The sequence below is a fragment of the Pseudopodoces humilis genome, chromosome 4 (genome assembly GCF_049639895.1).
Source record: "Pseudopodoces humilis isolate 2021_Gansu_Grassland_sample_001 chromosome 4, ASM4963989v1, whole genome shotgun sequence".
NCBI lineage: Eukaryota > Metazoa > Chordata > Aves > Passeriformes > Paridae > Pseudopodoces > Pseudopodoces humilis.
The window spans coordinates 36,159,278-36,174,490 of record NC_142203.1 but is presented as its reverse complement, the minus strand read 5'-3'; the positions used below and the strand labels follow the sequence as shown (position 1 = coordinate 36,174,490).

The 15,213-nt window shown below is 36.0% G+C and overlaps 1 protein-coding gene across 1 annotated transcript in view; it reads right to left on the bottom strand.

The window, feature by feature from the left end:
* The window catches only part of SHC3 (SHC adaptor protein 3), a 51,569-nt gene that overhangs the window by 29,729 nt on the left and 6,627 nt on the right, over window positions 1-15,213 (bottom strand). Inside the window, exon 2 of the mRNA XM_005530056.3 lies at window positions 5,615-5,685. Coding sequence (XP_005530113.2) covers window positions 5,615-5,685 — 71 coding nt within the window. The remainder of the gene's footprint in view (window positions 1-5,614; window positions 5,686-15,213) is intronic.

The window sequence follows — 15,213 nt, the reverse complement described above, 5'->3', positions numbered from 1 at the left end:
GTATCTGGGCTGTATGTGCCAAGAAGGACTGTTCAGTGTTGATTAACTGTCTGGTGTGGCTGGACATGTCATGTGAACACCACACAAATTCCTTATGCCATCGATTCTTTGTGTAATCAAGCTGCTAGGTGCTATTAGCAGAACTTGAGAGTGTCTTGGTTTCCAGATTTCTGTCAGTTGATAACTTTGTACTGCAATTTGTATTTAAAACATGTTAAGACCACTCTGCTTCAGGTCCTGCTTCTGCAGACCCATGTGGAGTCACCAACTTTCTGAAAATTCAGGATACAGTGATATCCATAACTGCTTCCCTGACTATTTAGTTTCCAACTTTCCACCTTCCCCATTCTCCAAGAGGCTCTTTGTTTTCTTACAAAGACATGGACTGGGGGAGCTCAGTTAATTGCTCTCTGGCTTTGCATTACCATATATTAGTAAAATTATTCCAAATACTAGGTAACAATTTCCACGCTAATACTACATTGAAAAGGAAAGATTCCTGCCTTAGGCACACAAAAACCTATTTATCCTACCCCATTTCTGTGCTAATAACTGCTTAACTAGGAAATGTAAATTATTTTCAAACTATCAGGCACTATAGCTGCCATTGCCCCACTTAAATGTGTGCTGTATGAATTATAAGGATGCCTCCATCCACTTTTGAGACTCCTGCTTCCTGGTGAACCAAGCAGCAGCCAGAACCTCATGCTTCTCACAGCTTTGACTCTGAAGTAACTGTGCCCACCTCTTCCTGCAACTGCAAACGGTCAATTTGTTCTGCCATGTCCTAAGTGCCACCCCACACCCAGAGTTCACATGGAAGAAGGCAGAGATGAAACACACTCACCTTTAAGCAAGACAGCATGTTAAGGAGGACACTGAATACAGAATTCACTGTAGATAACAGATTACCTATCTGCCTTCAAAAATCACAGGAGACACATTCTTGCTTTTCAATGTCTTCCACCCCTTTTTTCAGCGATGCTTGCTCATAGTTTCTGCAAACAACACAGATACAGGTGAAACACAACATCAACTGAACTGCTTCATATTGTTCAGCATTGGACTCAAATACAACTCTAAAATTTGGATTTCCACCATCTCTCCTCTGTATCTCCTCTGGGATATTGGCATAAATTGATTTGGCTTAATAATTTCATTAATAAAGTTCAGTCCTCAGATTTGGAGAGGAATACTTTTCAAGCTGGTCATCCCAATAGAGTTAATGTAGAGGACTGGGATCAGAGTTTGGATTTGGATCCACTGCAGATATAAGGTATTTCAGTCCTCCTACCTATTGCTATTAAAACAGCATGCAACACAATATTTTACTTAGCATGGGGATGTGTGACTTTACGATGCTGCATGCAGTAAACTGATGACATTCAATTAAATGCCAGTGAACATGCATCCTTGTAGTGCAGACTCAGATGTACAACAAACTGTGCATGCAACATCTAATTCAAACCAGTGAGTAAATCACTCATGCATACAAACACAGAAGTGAGGACTCATTATTCTACTACAGCTTTAACGATAAGCATACAAACATATTACATGAGCTGCAAACACTGCACATGTTGCAGAAGAATTTTACCTGATTTTTTACTTATTTTTTTTACAAAAAGCCTGAAGGCACAAAGGGCCAGGCCACAGAAGCTTAATAGTGGCCCCTTTCTATGACGATGCCGGTAGGTTTCAGACGAACTTTAACCACTTGCCACCCGTGGTTAGCTCAGTAGTCTTGTCTGCTAGTCCTCCTCTTCCTCCACTATGTTGAAAATTAAATGCTTTTGTTTCTCTTGCTGCCCAAGAAAGTCATCTTGACTTCATATGTGTTTCAAGAATTATCACTGGGTAATTAAAGATGCAACACGTGGCTTCAGCTGGTTTTGATTTATCATTATGTGTAACTGCTGACCGTTGTCTGGCGCATCCTCTTATTTGCTCAAGAATTCACATGACATTACAGTCATTACAGGAAAGAATAAATACAATACAACTGATTAATACTACTCTAGTTCTTCTATTTTCCCTGTAGTGAGAGAATCTTGAGACTTCAAATGTATAATGATAAAGGCAAAAACTGTTAGAAATTTTACATAACTGTTCATTTTTCCTCCAACTCAAAATTAGGGCAGTAATACCAGTGCAAGGCACCACCAAGGTTATTAAGATCTGATGAAGAGTATGCCAAGAGAAAATATTTGCTCACTGCTTTCACATACAGATAAATGTATTGCTGCAAGTTTTAACATATTAGTGTACAAAAAGTGAAAAGGCAAAAGAAACAAATTACAGGATAGGATAGGTTAGACAGCATTAGACGGCACAAGTTGATATTTCACAGGACTGCAATAAGGAAAGACTACTGAATAAACTATTTACTCTGGGGCTTTGCTGCAGCTCCTGAAATTGAAGCCAAAGTTCTTCATTTGTCAGATACATCCATGCATGCACACTGATGTATATACTTTCCTAATGCATTATAACAGCTGTGATTTTCAAAGCCATTCAAATAATCTACACAACCTTTTCCCATGAATTTCTTATCTGTAATTCACCAGATAAGTGGAAATCTCAGTCCAATTTTTAAGTAATTTCTAAGTGCTCACTCAATAATTTAAGTGCCATTTTCAAGCACCTAATTCATTTAATCACAGAGTTGTCTGTGACTGGGACTAACAGTTTGTCTAAAATAATCCTAGGAGTTTTCAAGCAGAGCGAGAGACTACATGTCTTACCCTCCCATTACTAAGCCCTCCTCTTCTAGGAGTTGATGCTGCTTATTTTACTTTGGGGATTTGTTCATCCTCAAAGCTGACAGAGACATAAAGCAAGATACGCAATAACTGGAAGGCAGAAAAAAAGGCAAATTTAGGATTCCTAATAACTGACTTCCTATGTTTAAGCCCTGCAACACAGAGAAAAAGTAAGGTTAAGAAAGGAGGCAGGGATAGGCATGTGATACAGTGCTAAAAAGGGAGTAAGTGCTTTGTATGTCTCAAACATACATGCCTACTTATTAGGAAGAAATCCAGGCTTCCACACTAAATCAAGTAACTTGACTCATTTTCTCTGTTTTTTAATCATACTTAGTAAATACTGCATAATGCCGGGAGTCATACCAGTCCAAGACAGATCACTTTCTTCTATGACTGGTTTTGAATATTTTGAAAAAATAACGGATCGAAAAGGTGTGATACATGCAGTAAGATCAATTTATAAAGTTGTGGGTCAGAAGCAGATTGCAGCTGCTGTGTTGTCTGTTTCTCTGGTTAGAGGAAACAGCATAGAGAGGTTTACACAGAGAAGCTTTTACTTCAGCTATAGATCCAGGCTCCTTGGCTGACGCAGTCATGGCTAACGCTACAGACCTAAGCCTTGGTCGCACCACATCAGAAGCAATCAGGCTACCAGGACAGTTTTTTTTGCTGATGGCAAGCTGCAGAGAAATCAGCAATGGATGTACCTAGAAATACATGTATGATGTAGCAGACATAAATGTAATTTTTAAATGTTTTTATTTTATTTGTAATCAAAGGGCTGCACAGACCATTTGGTACCAGGTGTCTTCTTAAGAACAAATTGGCGCCCGTAATATTAGAACAGCAGCCTTATTAAAATTCAGTACATACCTTGAGGCCTACATTATGTTTCTTAAAATACACCAGAAAGTTAACTAGCATGTGTGAATTTTAGCAATTAGTTAATAATACTTTCTTAAAACAGTAGGCTTGTATGTGAAACACTACATAACAAAGCATGTGAGCTCTGAAAACCCAGGATGTGACAAAGGGCTTTCTAGAGCCAGATGAATTAATGAAAGGCACGTTAATATTCTAGGTCCTGATTCCAGAGCATTGTTTTATGATAAACAGAAAATTGTAAATGCAAAATAAAAAACAAAACAAGAAGATATGGCTCCTTGCTTGAAAAAAAAATAATTCTGTGCTCCAGATATAATTAGAGGAAGGTGGGACAACAAAATGATTTCATGTAGCAAAATATACTATATCTTCAACAGAAAAAAATATAATTCCAAGTTTGTTTCACAGTAAAAGCTAATAAACTTTTTGGTTTTTTATTAGAGGAACTACAAAGCAAAGCTATTTTGTTTGTGTAGACCATATTGCTTCAGATCACCAAATATGCTTATGTATTCATGTCAGAGTAGTGCCTTTAAGCTAGATAATAAGAAAAGTACAACACTATTACAACGAAGGCATACAGTGAAGGAAACTGTGCAGAAAAAATAGGATGAATTAACTTCCAGATATAGAAAACAAACCAAATAATTATCACAACTGTTTCGTAAGCCAGCATCACTGAATTTCCAAGTGGTAAACATAAATGTACTACCTGCATTGGAACTACAAGTCTGCTTAGAAATTAAACAATTATCAAAGGTCAGTGCTGAAATACATCAGAAATGTACATGATACATTTTTAAAAGCACAGTAGTAAAATTATCAAATTCCTCCATAGTCTACATTGCTTGAAAAACAGGATTCTGTCATTTACCTGTCCTTTGGCTTCTGCGCCTCTCATCAGTGCAGTATCTTGACAAATTAATGGTCAACTTTTTGTGAGGCCTTACATGGCCCAATTCAAAACTGTTGTATGCAAGTGTAACTCAAAGTCAATACATATAGACCATATGATTAGCATCCAAGCCTAAAAACAAGTGATTTTTCTCATTTAATAAAATGCTTATGGTATGATATATGGCTTATGACAGATTTATTTACTGTCAACTGAAAGATGCCTCAAAGAGGTGAAATTCAACCACTGTATCCAGTCACATAATTTGATGTGTGTTTCTTTGAAAAGGATTTCTTTATCATTTCAATTCCTGAATTTGAAAAAGTGGTCTCCATTTGCTAGATGATGTCAGTGCTACATTCCTCTGAAATCAATAACTCAGCTTTCCAAGTGAAAATGCCTGCAAAACACCATTCCTATAGTTCTCAGAAAATATTAGAAAAAAATAATTCATGAACACTTCTACTTCTCTAGTGTTGTACATATATATTGCTCTTACAAAAATACCATGACACATTTAAAGGAACTGTCATAAGAACCTAATTCAAGGTTATTGTTTCTTACATACAGTCTGAAAAAGAAATAATTCTCTCTTTCGTTGTCTCTGATATAATTGTGGTGATATATTTTCCTTTATATCCTTTGTACAGATAGTTTATAATCTGACAACCTTTGTAAGAAATTACTATAAAGACCCATAAACATGGGGCTCCATACCAGCTCCCTAGATTAATTTTGAGATCATAGATTTTAAGCACATTCTAATTCTCACTGTCTTAATTGTCATAGATTGGTACCCAGAAAAATGCCTTACTTGGCATAACAAAGAGGTTAAAATTTTCTAAGGTAGCTCCTGGCATATCATAAATCCACAGAGAAAATACCCTTTAAGTCCTTTTGAAACTGTATTTATATCATGCAAGGGATTTACATGTAAAATCAAAACTTAAAAGTGGATTTATGGTATCCAAACATCCTTTACCATGTGATTTTCCATCTTTCTGGCCTCTTTGCTCTGGGGACACAATTCAGAAGTTACTTTAAAAAACAAAGTTGTACAAAATCTTACCTTGCAACCTGCATTCTAGTACTGAAGTCAAGAGATCTCATTGACCGTAAGACTTCTATACAGCCCAAGTACTGTAAGGAAAAAGAAATGGTTGGAAAATGTATTATAATTAGGCTTGAGTTCTGGGAGAAAGTGCAACTAACCATTAAAAGGCAATGTACAATTCTTATTTTTTACATTTGATTTACCCTATGTCTAAAGTAGATTATTGTGATTATGCTGTTCTATGTCACAGATTTGTTCCATAAACATTTTGTTTCATTTGTCACATTTCATTCAACATATCATTTTATGTTTAACTTGGTCACTGTAATACACTCAATTTCTAATGTGTTGACATGCTTTTTTTAGTTTTCTTCTATCTTAATTGATCCACTTTAGATACAATCAAAGTAAAAAACAATCTTAATGAGAAAGGAAGTGTGGTAAAAGAAATTTAGAAATAGGACAAGGTTATTTAAAAGGTAGAGAACTACGTCTCATTAGAACAAAAAAGGCATCTTTTAACAGGGAAAGATGAAAAGAACACCAGCAACTAAATTTCTTAATAAACAGCTCAGGGATAGATGTGATTTAGTATTTTCATTTTTTTATAGTAGTAAAAAGGTGGAAAATGCTAATACAATATACTAATAACTCATGCTGGGAAATGGCTTTAACAGGGTCATTCAAGAAAAGAATGACATGAAGGTTAGCTAATATTAAGACAAGACCAGTCTTTCTGACCCAGATTTCTGCTCTTCATCTCTGTGGGAAAAACGGACTATCATTATGAAAGATGTTAAAATTCAACATTATCTATCACTTGTGTGAAAAAATCGGGCGAATCTTCTAGATTTGCTTCCAAAAGTGGGCATAACTTGCTTATGCTAAAGTCTACTGGAGTGAAAGCTCTTGTCAGATATTTGTGTGGTGTCTTTGCACAAACTGCCTCATGACTGGCATAACCCAGGCAGTATCTTGGCATGTAGGTTAAGTATTCAACCATATACCTGACTTTTGAAAGTCTGGGGACCTGGGGAGAAGTCTTTACACCCTGAGCCTGTTAATGATGATCATGATGCTATTCTAGCATTGTGCTTTTATATCAGTTTTTCTATATTCACAGCACAATACAATCTATCTGAGATGAAACTGGTGCAAAAAATTGCACCACTTTAAAAGTGCTTGCATCACTTTAAAAGGACCGCTTTTTTAAAAAGTGAGGCCACAATTTTTGCCTGTTTGGGAATTTTATTTTTGCTGAAAAAATAATCTTTTAAGTAGAGAATGACTACATCAGTAACCATAATAACTAGAATTTCAGCAAAGATTTTCCATAGAAACATGTTTGCCATAAAATGTTTACAGGCTGTGGGAATACCTAGTTTGTTTTCACATATCCACTATTATTTAATTTATTTCTATCAAATGCTATGGAGTCATCTCAACAGTGTATAAAACTAGCTACAACATCAACTGACTCATGCATTAAATTGAGCTTGCCTTATTATAGCACATAGTTTCTGAGAAGGGTTATCTTAAGATACATTTTGTAGAATATTTCAGAAATCAGCAAATCTATGTTTTTTGAAAGTTTATTAAATATTCGTGGAAAGTGTCTTGTCTAAAGAGATCCTGGCACATGGAGCTTTCAAGCTAAAGATCATACTCTCAAACTGTCATCTATCAGTGCAATTCCTGTATCTTACTACAAATAAATTATTTTTTTTACATATGCTTCTGCCTCAGTACCTAAAACACATACAATTATATTTTCATGCTCTGATGAAGGAAGTTAAGCCATTAACTATATTTTTAATTATCTCAGAGGTTGATTTCATTTTCATGGAGATTAAATTCTTAAGCATCACTTGAGATAATCAGCTGAAATCATTTAACTTCTGCCAGTAAACAGCAATGATCAATATTTTCCTGTTTTCTTTCTGTGTCATTTTGTTTTAGTCTAGGAGGTTTTCATAGATTAAATTTGCCCTTTATTTATGTCATATGAGATGCTTTTGTAATTAAATATGTTGCAAATGGTATGACTTTTCAAAGGTATCCCTATGATTTTGTGTTAAAGAAATTTCATTATTTCATCAGCTTGTTAGTTTTAGACCTCTCAATACCCCAAAAACACTCTTGGATTGCACTTGTTCCTTCACTTACCTATATTTGCCACAAGTCTTTTAAAGCAAAGTAATTGCATGAGTTTGAGAACCAGGTCCACCTTTTTGGAAGCAAACTCTGGAAGGTGTTTTGACAAGTACATGCAGGCGTGCAAATAAATACACAAAAACATGTGCACACAAGCCACTGTCAAAGTAAACAGACGAATAAGTAGACAAAAACCCATAAACATACTTAGAAGACGTGCATTCAGACTCCTTTGAGTCATACTACCTGATCTGCATTAACAAAAATAGAGACAAGATCAGACTGAAGGAAGGTCAGATGGAAAAATTACCCTGTACTTGTTTTATGTATATCATGGAGACAGCTGAACACAACATTGTAAGGCTTGCAGTATTCCTGACTGATCAATGCAAGGATGGCAACTGATTTGCTGGGATAAAAGATGTGAACACTTAATCACCACGGCATGTTTTCAAGTAACGAAATTACTGTAAAAAACTGACATTCAAAAGGTCCAAAGGCCAACTACAGGGACATATAACTCACCTACTGCTATGCTTCAATTATTCCCCAAGACCAACACTGCTGTCTAAAAATATCCATTTGAAGTACATCCTGACAAGGATCCACAGAAAGAAGACATACAACCAAGATAGCAAGGAAATAAATTATTCATTTATTTCAACAAATAAATACCCTGATTAAAAAGAAATGCTATCTTTTGCTTTAGGCATTCCATGAAACATTTAAAATATAGTTATAAAACAGTCTACTTCCAAAAAAAGCTCCTCTTCACCCAGCACTTAATGTATATTCTAACCAATCAGCTACTGTGCACTGTGAAATTTATGAGCTCCTGCTATCATCCTCCCTCTCATTGCTCAGGAACCAAATATATCGAGATGTAGCCCACCTAGAAGTAGGAGGATTTGGGACTACCAGTTCCAAGGTTTCTCAGATAACATTCTGCCTTCTGTTGACTTTCTAATATTTGAATGAATTTCCAGCTTGTGTACACTGAAAGGTACTATGTCCTAAGGAAAAAGTCTCTCATATGAATGAATACCTTCCCATTCAGAGGTTTTAAATTCATAATTTGTACTTTGCATGCTAAACAGTACCTTGCAGGAAGCAGAGTGCCACATACAGGTGGGACCATGTAGCTCCTATTCCATGGGGTTCCAACATCCTTATTAGTTACAGTTTTGACAGGTTAGTGTAAGGGATATGTCTCAGATTTCTGGTTTGTCCTGTATGCGAAGATTTGTTCTGTACTCCCTAAAGTACCTGTCTTCTTCATGACTGAAAATTCCTGTTCAGCACTTTCTACTGAAGCCTGTGTAAGAGAAGATATTGAGATCTCTCAACACTTCTCAGAAACAGACATGAACACTGGCTGAGTACATTTGTGTACTTGGAGCCAAGAGAGAAAAAAAGAAAGAAAAGAGAGTAGTCACTGTCAGAGAAGCCCTTTGCTCCAGAAATATGAACAACCTTGTTTGGTGCTTCCTAACAAGCTCTTCAAAATACCAAGTTATTGGAAGAAATTCTCCATTGCTGGACTGAGAAGCTGGCAGTAACAGCAGCAAGAAATACTTTTACAAAAACACAGCAAGACTTATTGTATTATTCCACCAGGATGTATGCTCCATATAGCACTGAAGCAGTCCAACCTACATACATGTCTAGCAGATGAGTGTCTGCCTTGTGCATAGCATATCTACCCATCACCTACTCTCCAACAAAATAAGGATTCCTAACCTCTGAATTCAAATACTGGAGTATCATTAGCTCATCAAAACTGCATGAGTATTCTTAGTAAATTGAGATTTACTGGTTTTAATCTGTGTAACCAGATGACCCTCATCAGATCTGAGTGGTTCACTACTTTGCAGCTTGTACCTGCCTTGTACAAGTCATGTGAGAGATAATATGGTTACATCAGCAAACAGACACACACTTGTACTGTTAGACAAAAATTAGCCTGTGCCTTCAAATATTGATGTATCCAAAGTATGCTCTAACATTGCACAGCTGCAGATAATAGCCTGGGGGCTCAAAAATTAGATTTTTATTCCTGGGGTTCTGGGTGTTGTATGGAGATCTAAGTTTCAAAAATAGAAATAAAATAAGCTGTGCAATTCACTGCAATTTTCTCACCCACGGGCTTAGGCTGTGCTTTTACTTGGCACGTGCAAAAGTGAAAAAGTGAGTATCTTTTTACTTGCCACATCTGGTTCTCATGTGTATCTCAACTCATACGCCTACATTTTCTTTTTTGTTTTTTTTTTTTAAGGGATGGGGGAATTTTCTTGCTTCATTTTGAGGGTTTTACATTTTACTCTCGTTTGCCAAAGAGCTAGTCCAGAATTACATTATGCCATGTAAGTAGATAAGTACTTAGTATGAATTGACTACTGCTAGTTAACTATGGTTGAGAACTCCCTTATTTAAAAATAAGAGCTTTTATTTCAGATTCTATTTCTACTAGTGCAATACGCATTTATTTATGCATCAAAATTACAATTCCTTCCAATTTCAGTTATCACCATTAACAGCTAAAGGAGCTTCTGAAAGGTGCACTGGGAGTTCCGTAGTGTTCCACAATACTGAAAAATTACTTTCAGGTTTTCTATCTATCCTAAATCATATTAAGATTCAAATCCAGATGCCCACTAACAAGCAGGCCATAATACAAAAATAGTAACAGACCAGGATTTGATTTCAAGATATCAAATTTGTCCACATGTAACTGTGGATACAATTGGGATTTTTAATAACAATATTAATGTGTGAAAAGGAAAAGAGGACAAAAAAAAGAGGAAAACCAACACAAAAGTATCCCAAGCTGAAAGCAGCCCAAGCCACAGCCAGAGAATGAAAGATTGACAAATATCTTATAAAATTAATTTTTGTCTTCAGCAAATTAATATGAAATTCAATCCTTCAATCCCTTTGATATCATATTACTTGAAATTCCCAGCTTAACTGAGTTTACAATACCCACATTCTAAACTGCTGAAGCAGGGGAAAAAAAACACCCATGAAAAAAATTCAAATTTTTTTAAAAAATTTTAAAAACCCCAAGTCTAAGAAGGAGCTGTAATCAGAACGTGTTGTCTTTAATAAAATTATCTAAGTTAAAGAAAAATAGTAAGTGCCACAATGTTTCCTAGTTTTTAAATTGTGCTTTAGAAGAATATTTATGACCCTGAATACCTTAGTAGTTTGACTGAGACATGCACCACAAAATTACTTAACTCTGCTAATCAGCAGGACATGGGTACAAACAAGATAGCTTATCAAAACATACATTTGCTCCTTTACTTCCTATGGAAACCATAGTGTAGTTGTATTAATTTTATTTATATTATTTGATTGAATTAACCCTTGAAATATTTTAAATATAGGGGTACTCCATTCATACTGAAAAAAGGCATATGTAAAAGTCCCTTATAATATCACACTAGTCATTAACCCAAGCATGTGGCCCAGCTACCCAATTGTGACATAGATCTGGGAATCTGGTAAATCTTTCTGGACTCAATGATTAGCAAGACCTGCACTCTAATGTGCAAACACCTTTTTTCTTTGTTTTTGTGGGGTTTTTTTTTGTTTGTCTACTGTTTTGTGGGGCTTTGCTTCTTTGTTTTGTGGGGTTTTCTTTGTTTGTTTTCTTTTTTACTTTAAGAGCTGCCCATTGCTAAGAGGGTGTTGTCAAACATCAGGGAAACCCTTTCCTGGTAGGTGAAGAACCATTGTCCTGCCATTATCATGGCAAACATTTCACCCAAACTCTGGCATCACAAAAGTCTGCAGGACATCCTCTCACTTCAGGTGTTTTTGAAAATACAAAGCATTTGATGAGCAGAAGAGACAGCCTTTGAAAATGCTGGCTACCATCAGCTGGATAGCAGTGTAATTAAAAAAAGTCTTGCATGCACAAAACCATTCAGATTTATGCTAGTTTACCTAGCCACTTTCAGCAGAAGAATGGATTGGAAAATTTGTTCTGTGACATTTCTAATGTAGAGTAAGTTATAATATTAGAAAAAGCTGTGGGCAGAACCAAGACTAGATATTCAGAGAGAAATAAATTTGTATAAGCAGTAGTCACAGAGTTTTAAGTAGGCTGCTAGAGATTTCAGTCCTCTGAAAAGTTTGAATCGTTTGGAATATAAATATATTTGCCGTTAAATCATCTGCTTAACTATCACATAAGACCATATTAAAATCTTAGCTAACATGGGTGCTTAGCTAACATGTTCTCCCAGCCATGCTATAGCCTCCTGCCCTTCCCTCCCCTTGGGGCAAGATGTATCTTCAGACATCTGGGGCCACCTAATGACTGTGTCCTATCAGAATATGCCAAAGGCCCCAGTCTGCTCCTCTACCCTGTGCTTTCCTGCTATATGCAGAACAGCATACCTGGTTGTGGAAGCATCAATTCTGCATGAAAGAAACACTGGCAGCCTTGTTCTGAATGAGGAAAAACCCTTATATTTAGACACTATCAGAAGCCAGCACCAAAAATGTGTCATAAACATATGCTGCCATAAAAACCAGAAAGGCTTTCTTCTGTGCTTGCATACTTTTGCAGTTGGTAATTTTTATACTAGTAAGTAACCATGTACAGAGCTTTACAGTGAATCAATATTTCCCCCAAAGGTTTTTTTCTCCTTAAAGAATGCATATTCCAATCCAGACGGACAACTCTAAGTAAGGATTGATTGAGTGGAAAAGGAACAGAAAACCTTTGGGGTTCAACTACAGATAAGCCTCAACCACTCAGTGTAAATTTATCATCATAAAATCCTCCATGAGACAAGTAAACCAACAGAGCTTTCATACTAGTAGAAATGATGATGGATATGACTGTCAATTTCATTCCTCTTGAAAACAGGTGGTTTGCTTCTGTAGCAATGGATGAGAGAACACAGTTCTCCCAAGAATACCTCCAACTCTGGACAACACCTTCCTATTTCTTCTTTTACACTAACTTGTTTCTGTAGCAAAAATAGACTATGTCCCAATATATTCAGTCTAACAATTCTTAAGTGGCAAATGATAGCCAACCCTTTCTACGAATTGTCTTACCCTGTGAAAGCTTTCTGGCAGCGTCTCACAAACAATTCCACAGTAAGGACTCAGAAATTCTTTAAAAAGGCAAAAGATTCAGCTAGGAAAAGAAGATACTTTATTTTATCTCAAAAAGCAATTTCTTAAGACAACTCTGAGGTCTCATTTCTTGCTAGGGAGAGGAAAGATGTAACTGAAAATCAAATTTTCCTTTTGACAATTTTCTAATTTCCATCTCAAATGGGGTTGAAAACAAAACATCTTCAAATAAAACACTTCTTTCTTACTTTTTACTTGCAGGTGGATGAAACAAGATTTCCCACATCATGCCCAAAAATATTTATCTAGTAGAGTTGCTAAATGAACAGAGACTTCACAAGACTTCCCAAAAGAACCCATATTAGTAATTTTGCATGAATACTATTTCTTATGTTCTTATCTTACAGATAAATATTCTTGCATGCAAACCCTCAGGAATGTTAGAATCAGAAGCTCACCCGAACAGTGATTTATTCTATTATTTTAAAGGCAAACACATTCTATATTTTTTTGTAATTTTTTGTATGGGCCAATAAAAATTTCCCTTAAATAAGGCTCCATTTGAGGAAAAACCCACAAGTTATAGTCCTATACTTTTTAGGTTTAATTTAAAAAAAATATAACAGTGAATGCAATTATTTTAGTATGAACCACTTAGAGTATGCACTGCAGTAGCGCAGATGAACTGCTTCATTTTCACAGCTGCATACTTTAATTCAGTGAACACTTTCCAGACTGTTTTGCTGCTACCTTGAATATCCACTAAGATATACTTCCCTTTAAAGCAACATGCAGATTAGTTCCAGCAGCTTATGTTCTGCATCAGAATTCCTTTAACACAAACACACAAAAGCTTCTGCAGCCAAAACAATATGCTTCAATAGCTGGAAATCATAATTAGACATTTGAAACTGTAAATGTGGACACTGTAAATATATCTAGCTATTAAAGAACTTGTTCTTCCTCAGTCATTATAGAAAGTCATTAGCAAGTAGAACTTCTTGATGAGGAGTATCATTAAAGCACAGACTCAGAAGACGGAAGATCTAACAGGTGCTTTTCCACTATGCCAAATACAAACGATGTTAAGTATCTGAAATGCATATGCTGTTCTGCTTTCTAAACTGTGCATTTGGAGGTGTGATGTAGGAAGGACCTGTCACTGCTAAAACTGAAAATCCAAAACATGCACGGAAGGAGAGGGAACACTTTTATATGAATGCCATATGTATCTCTGGTCTTCATCAAAAGAGTTCAGCAACTAAACCAGATCTTTGTTCTGAGTATTTATCAATATTTAACTCTCCTATGCTAAATATATAGTTTCTTGTGTTCTCAGTAAGAGTGCCCAAAAGATGACTTCCACTGTGCAGAAAAAAGGGATAAGGGAAGAGATTTCCAAGGCTGGATTTAAATAATGAAAATTCTCTGGAAGGTTTCTTTACAGCATAAAGGCTATGAAGAGGCAGAGCAGCACTGGGACACTGGGACTACCACCAGGCCCTCAATGGCCCCAAGCAGGCTCACTAGAGACTCCTTTTTACTACCACTCCCAAAACTCCCAAGACCAGGGTCAGCTCAGAATTGGCACCTGCAGCTTCCAGCTTGTGCCCTATATCAAGCAGCGTTGCCTTTCCATCTTTTCCATCTTTTCTTTCCTTGGCAGAAATAAATATATTGTAAGAGAGAGTTCATAATATGTTTCCAGTTACTTACTGCTTGCTGCTTAGCTTTTCTACACAATTAATTTACAAAAAAAAGTTAGTAAAAGTGAGTAACACTATGGAATCTGCATTCAACATGTGGTGACAAAATATGGCCACTATATTTGGTGAAAGAGGTAGTGTTTCTGAAATATTCCAACTCTTTGGGAAGTTACAGGTGTTTTAAAATGTCCTGTGGTTCATGAAAACAGTTTGTCTATAAAAAAAGAGACAATTCTGTTTCTTATAATTACTTTATCATAGGTAAGCAGTGTCAAATGTCAGTCAGGAAAGATATTGTTGTCCCATGAGACATTCTATCCCTTGTGTAATTCCTAAATTAGCAAGAGACAAAAATGAAAATAAAGGCATCTCAGTAAAACAACATATCCAAAGGTTGGAAATGGTGCTGAGCAAGTTTTGACAACATCTTAAGATAAAATAGCTCTCTTTTGGTTTTGTCCTTGTTTCTTAAAGTATTTGTTCAATTTATATCTCTTACTTCAGGATTTATTCTGAAATAAAAATGAAAAAAGATTAAGAATGCCTGTATCAGTAAATCCAGAGTGATAATGCTGTTAAAAAAAAAAAAAAAAAGCCTAGACAGCTTTTTCTGTCTACCTCACATTTCTTTCTTTGTGTCACCCTATGCCATGTCTA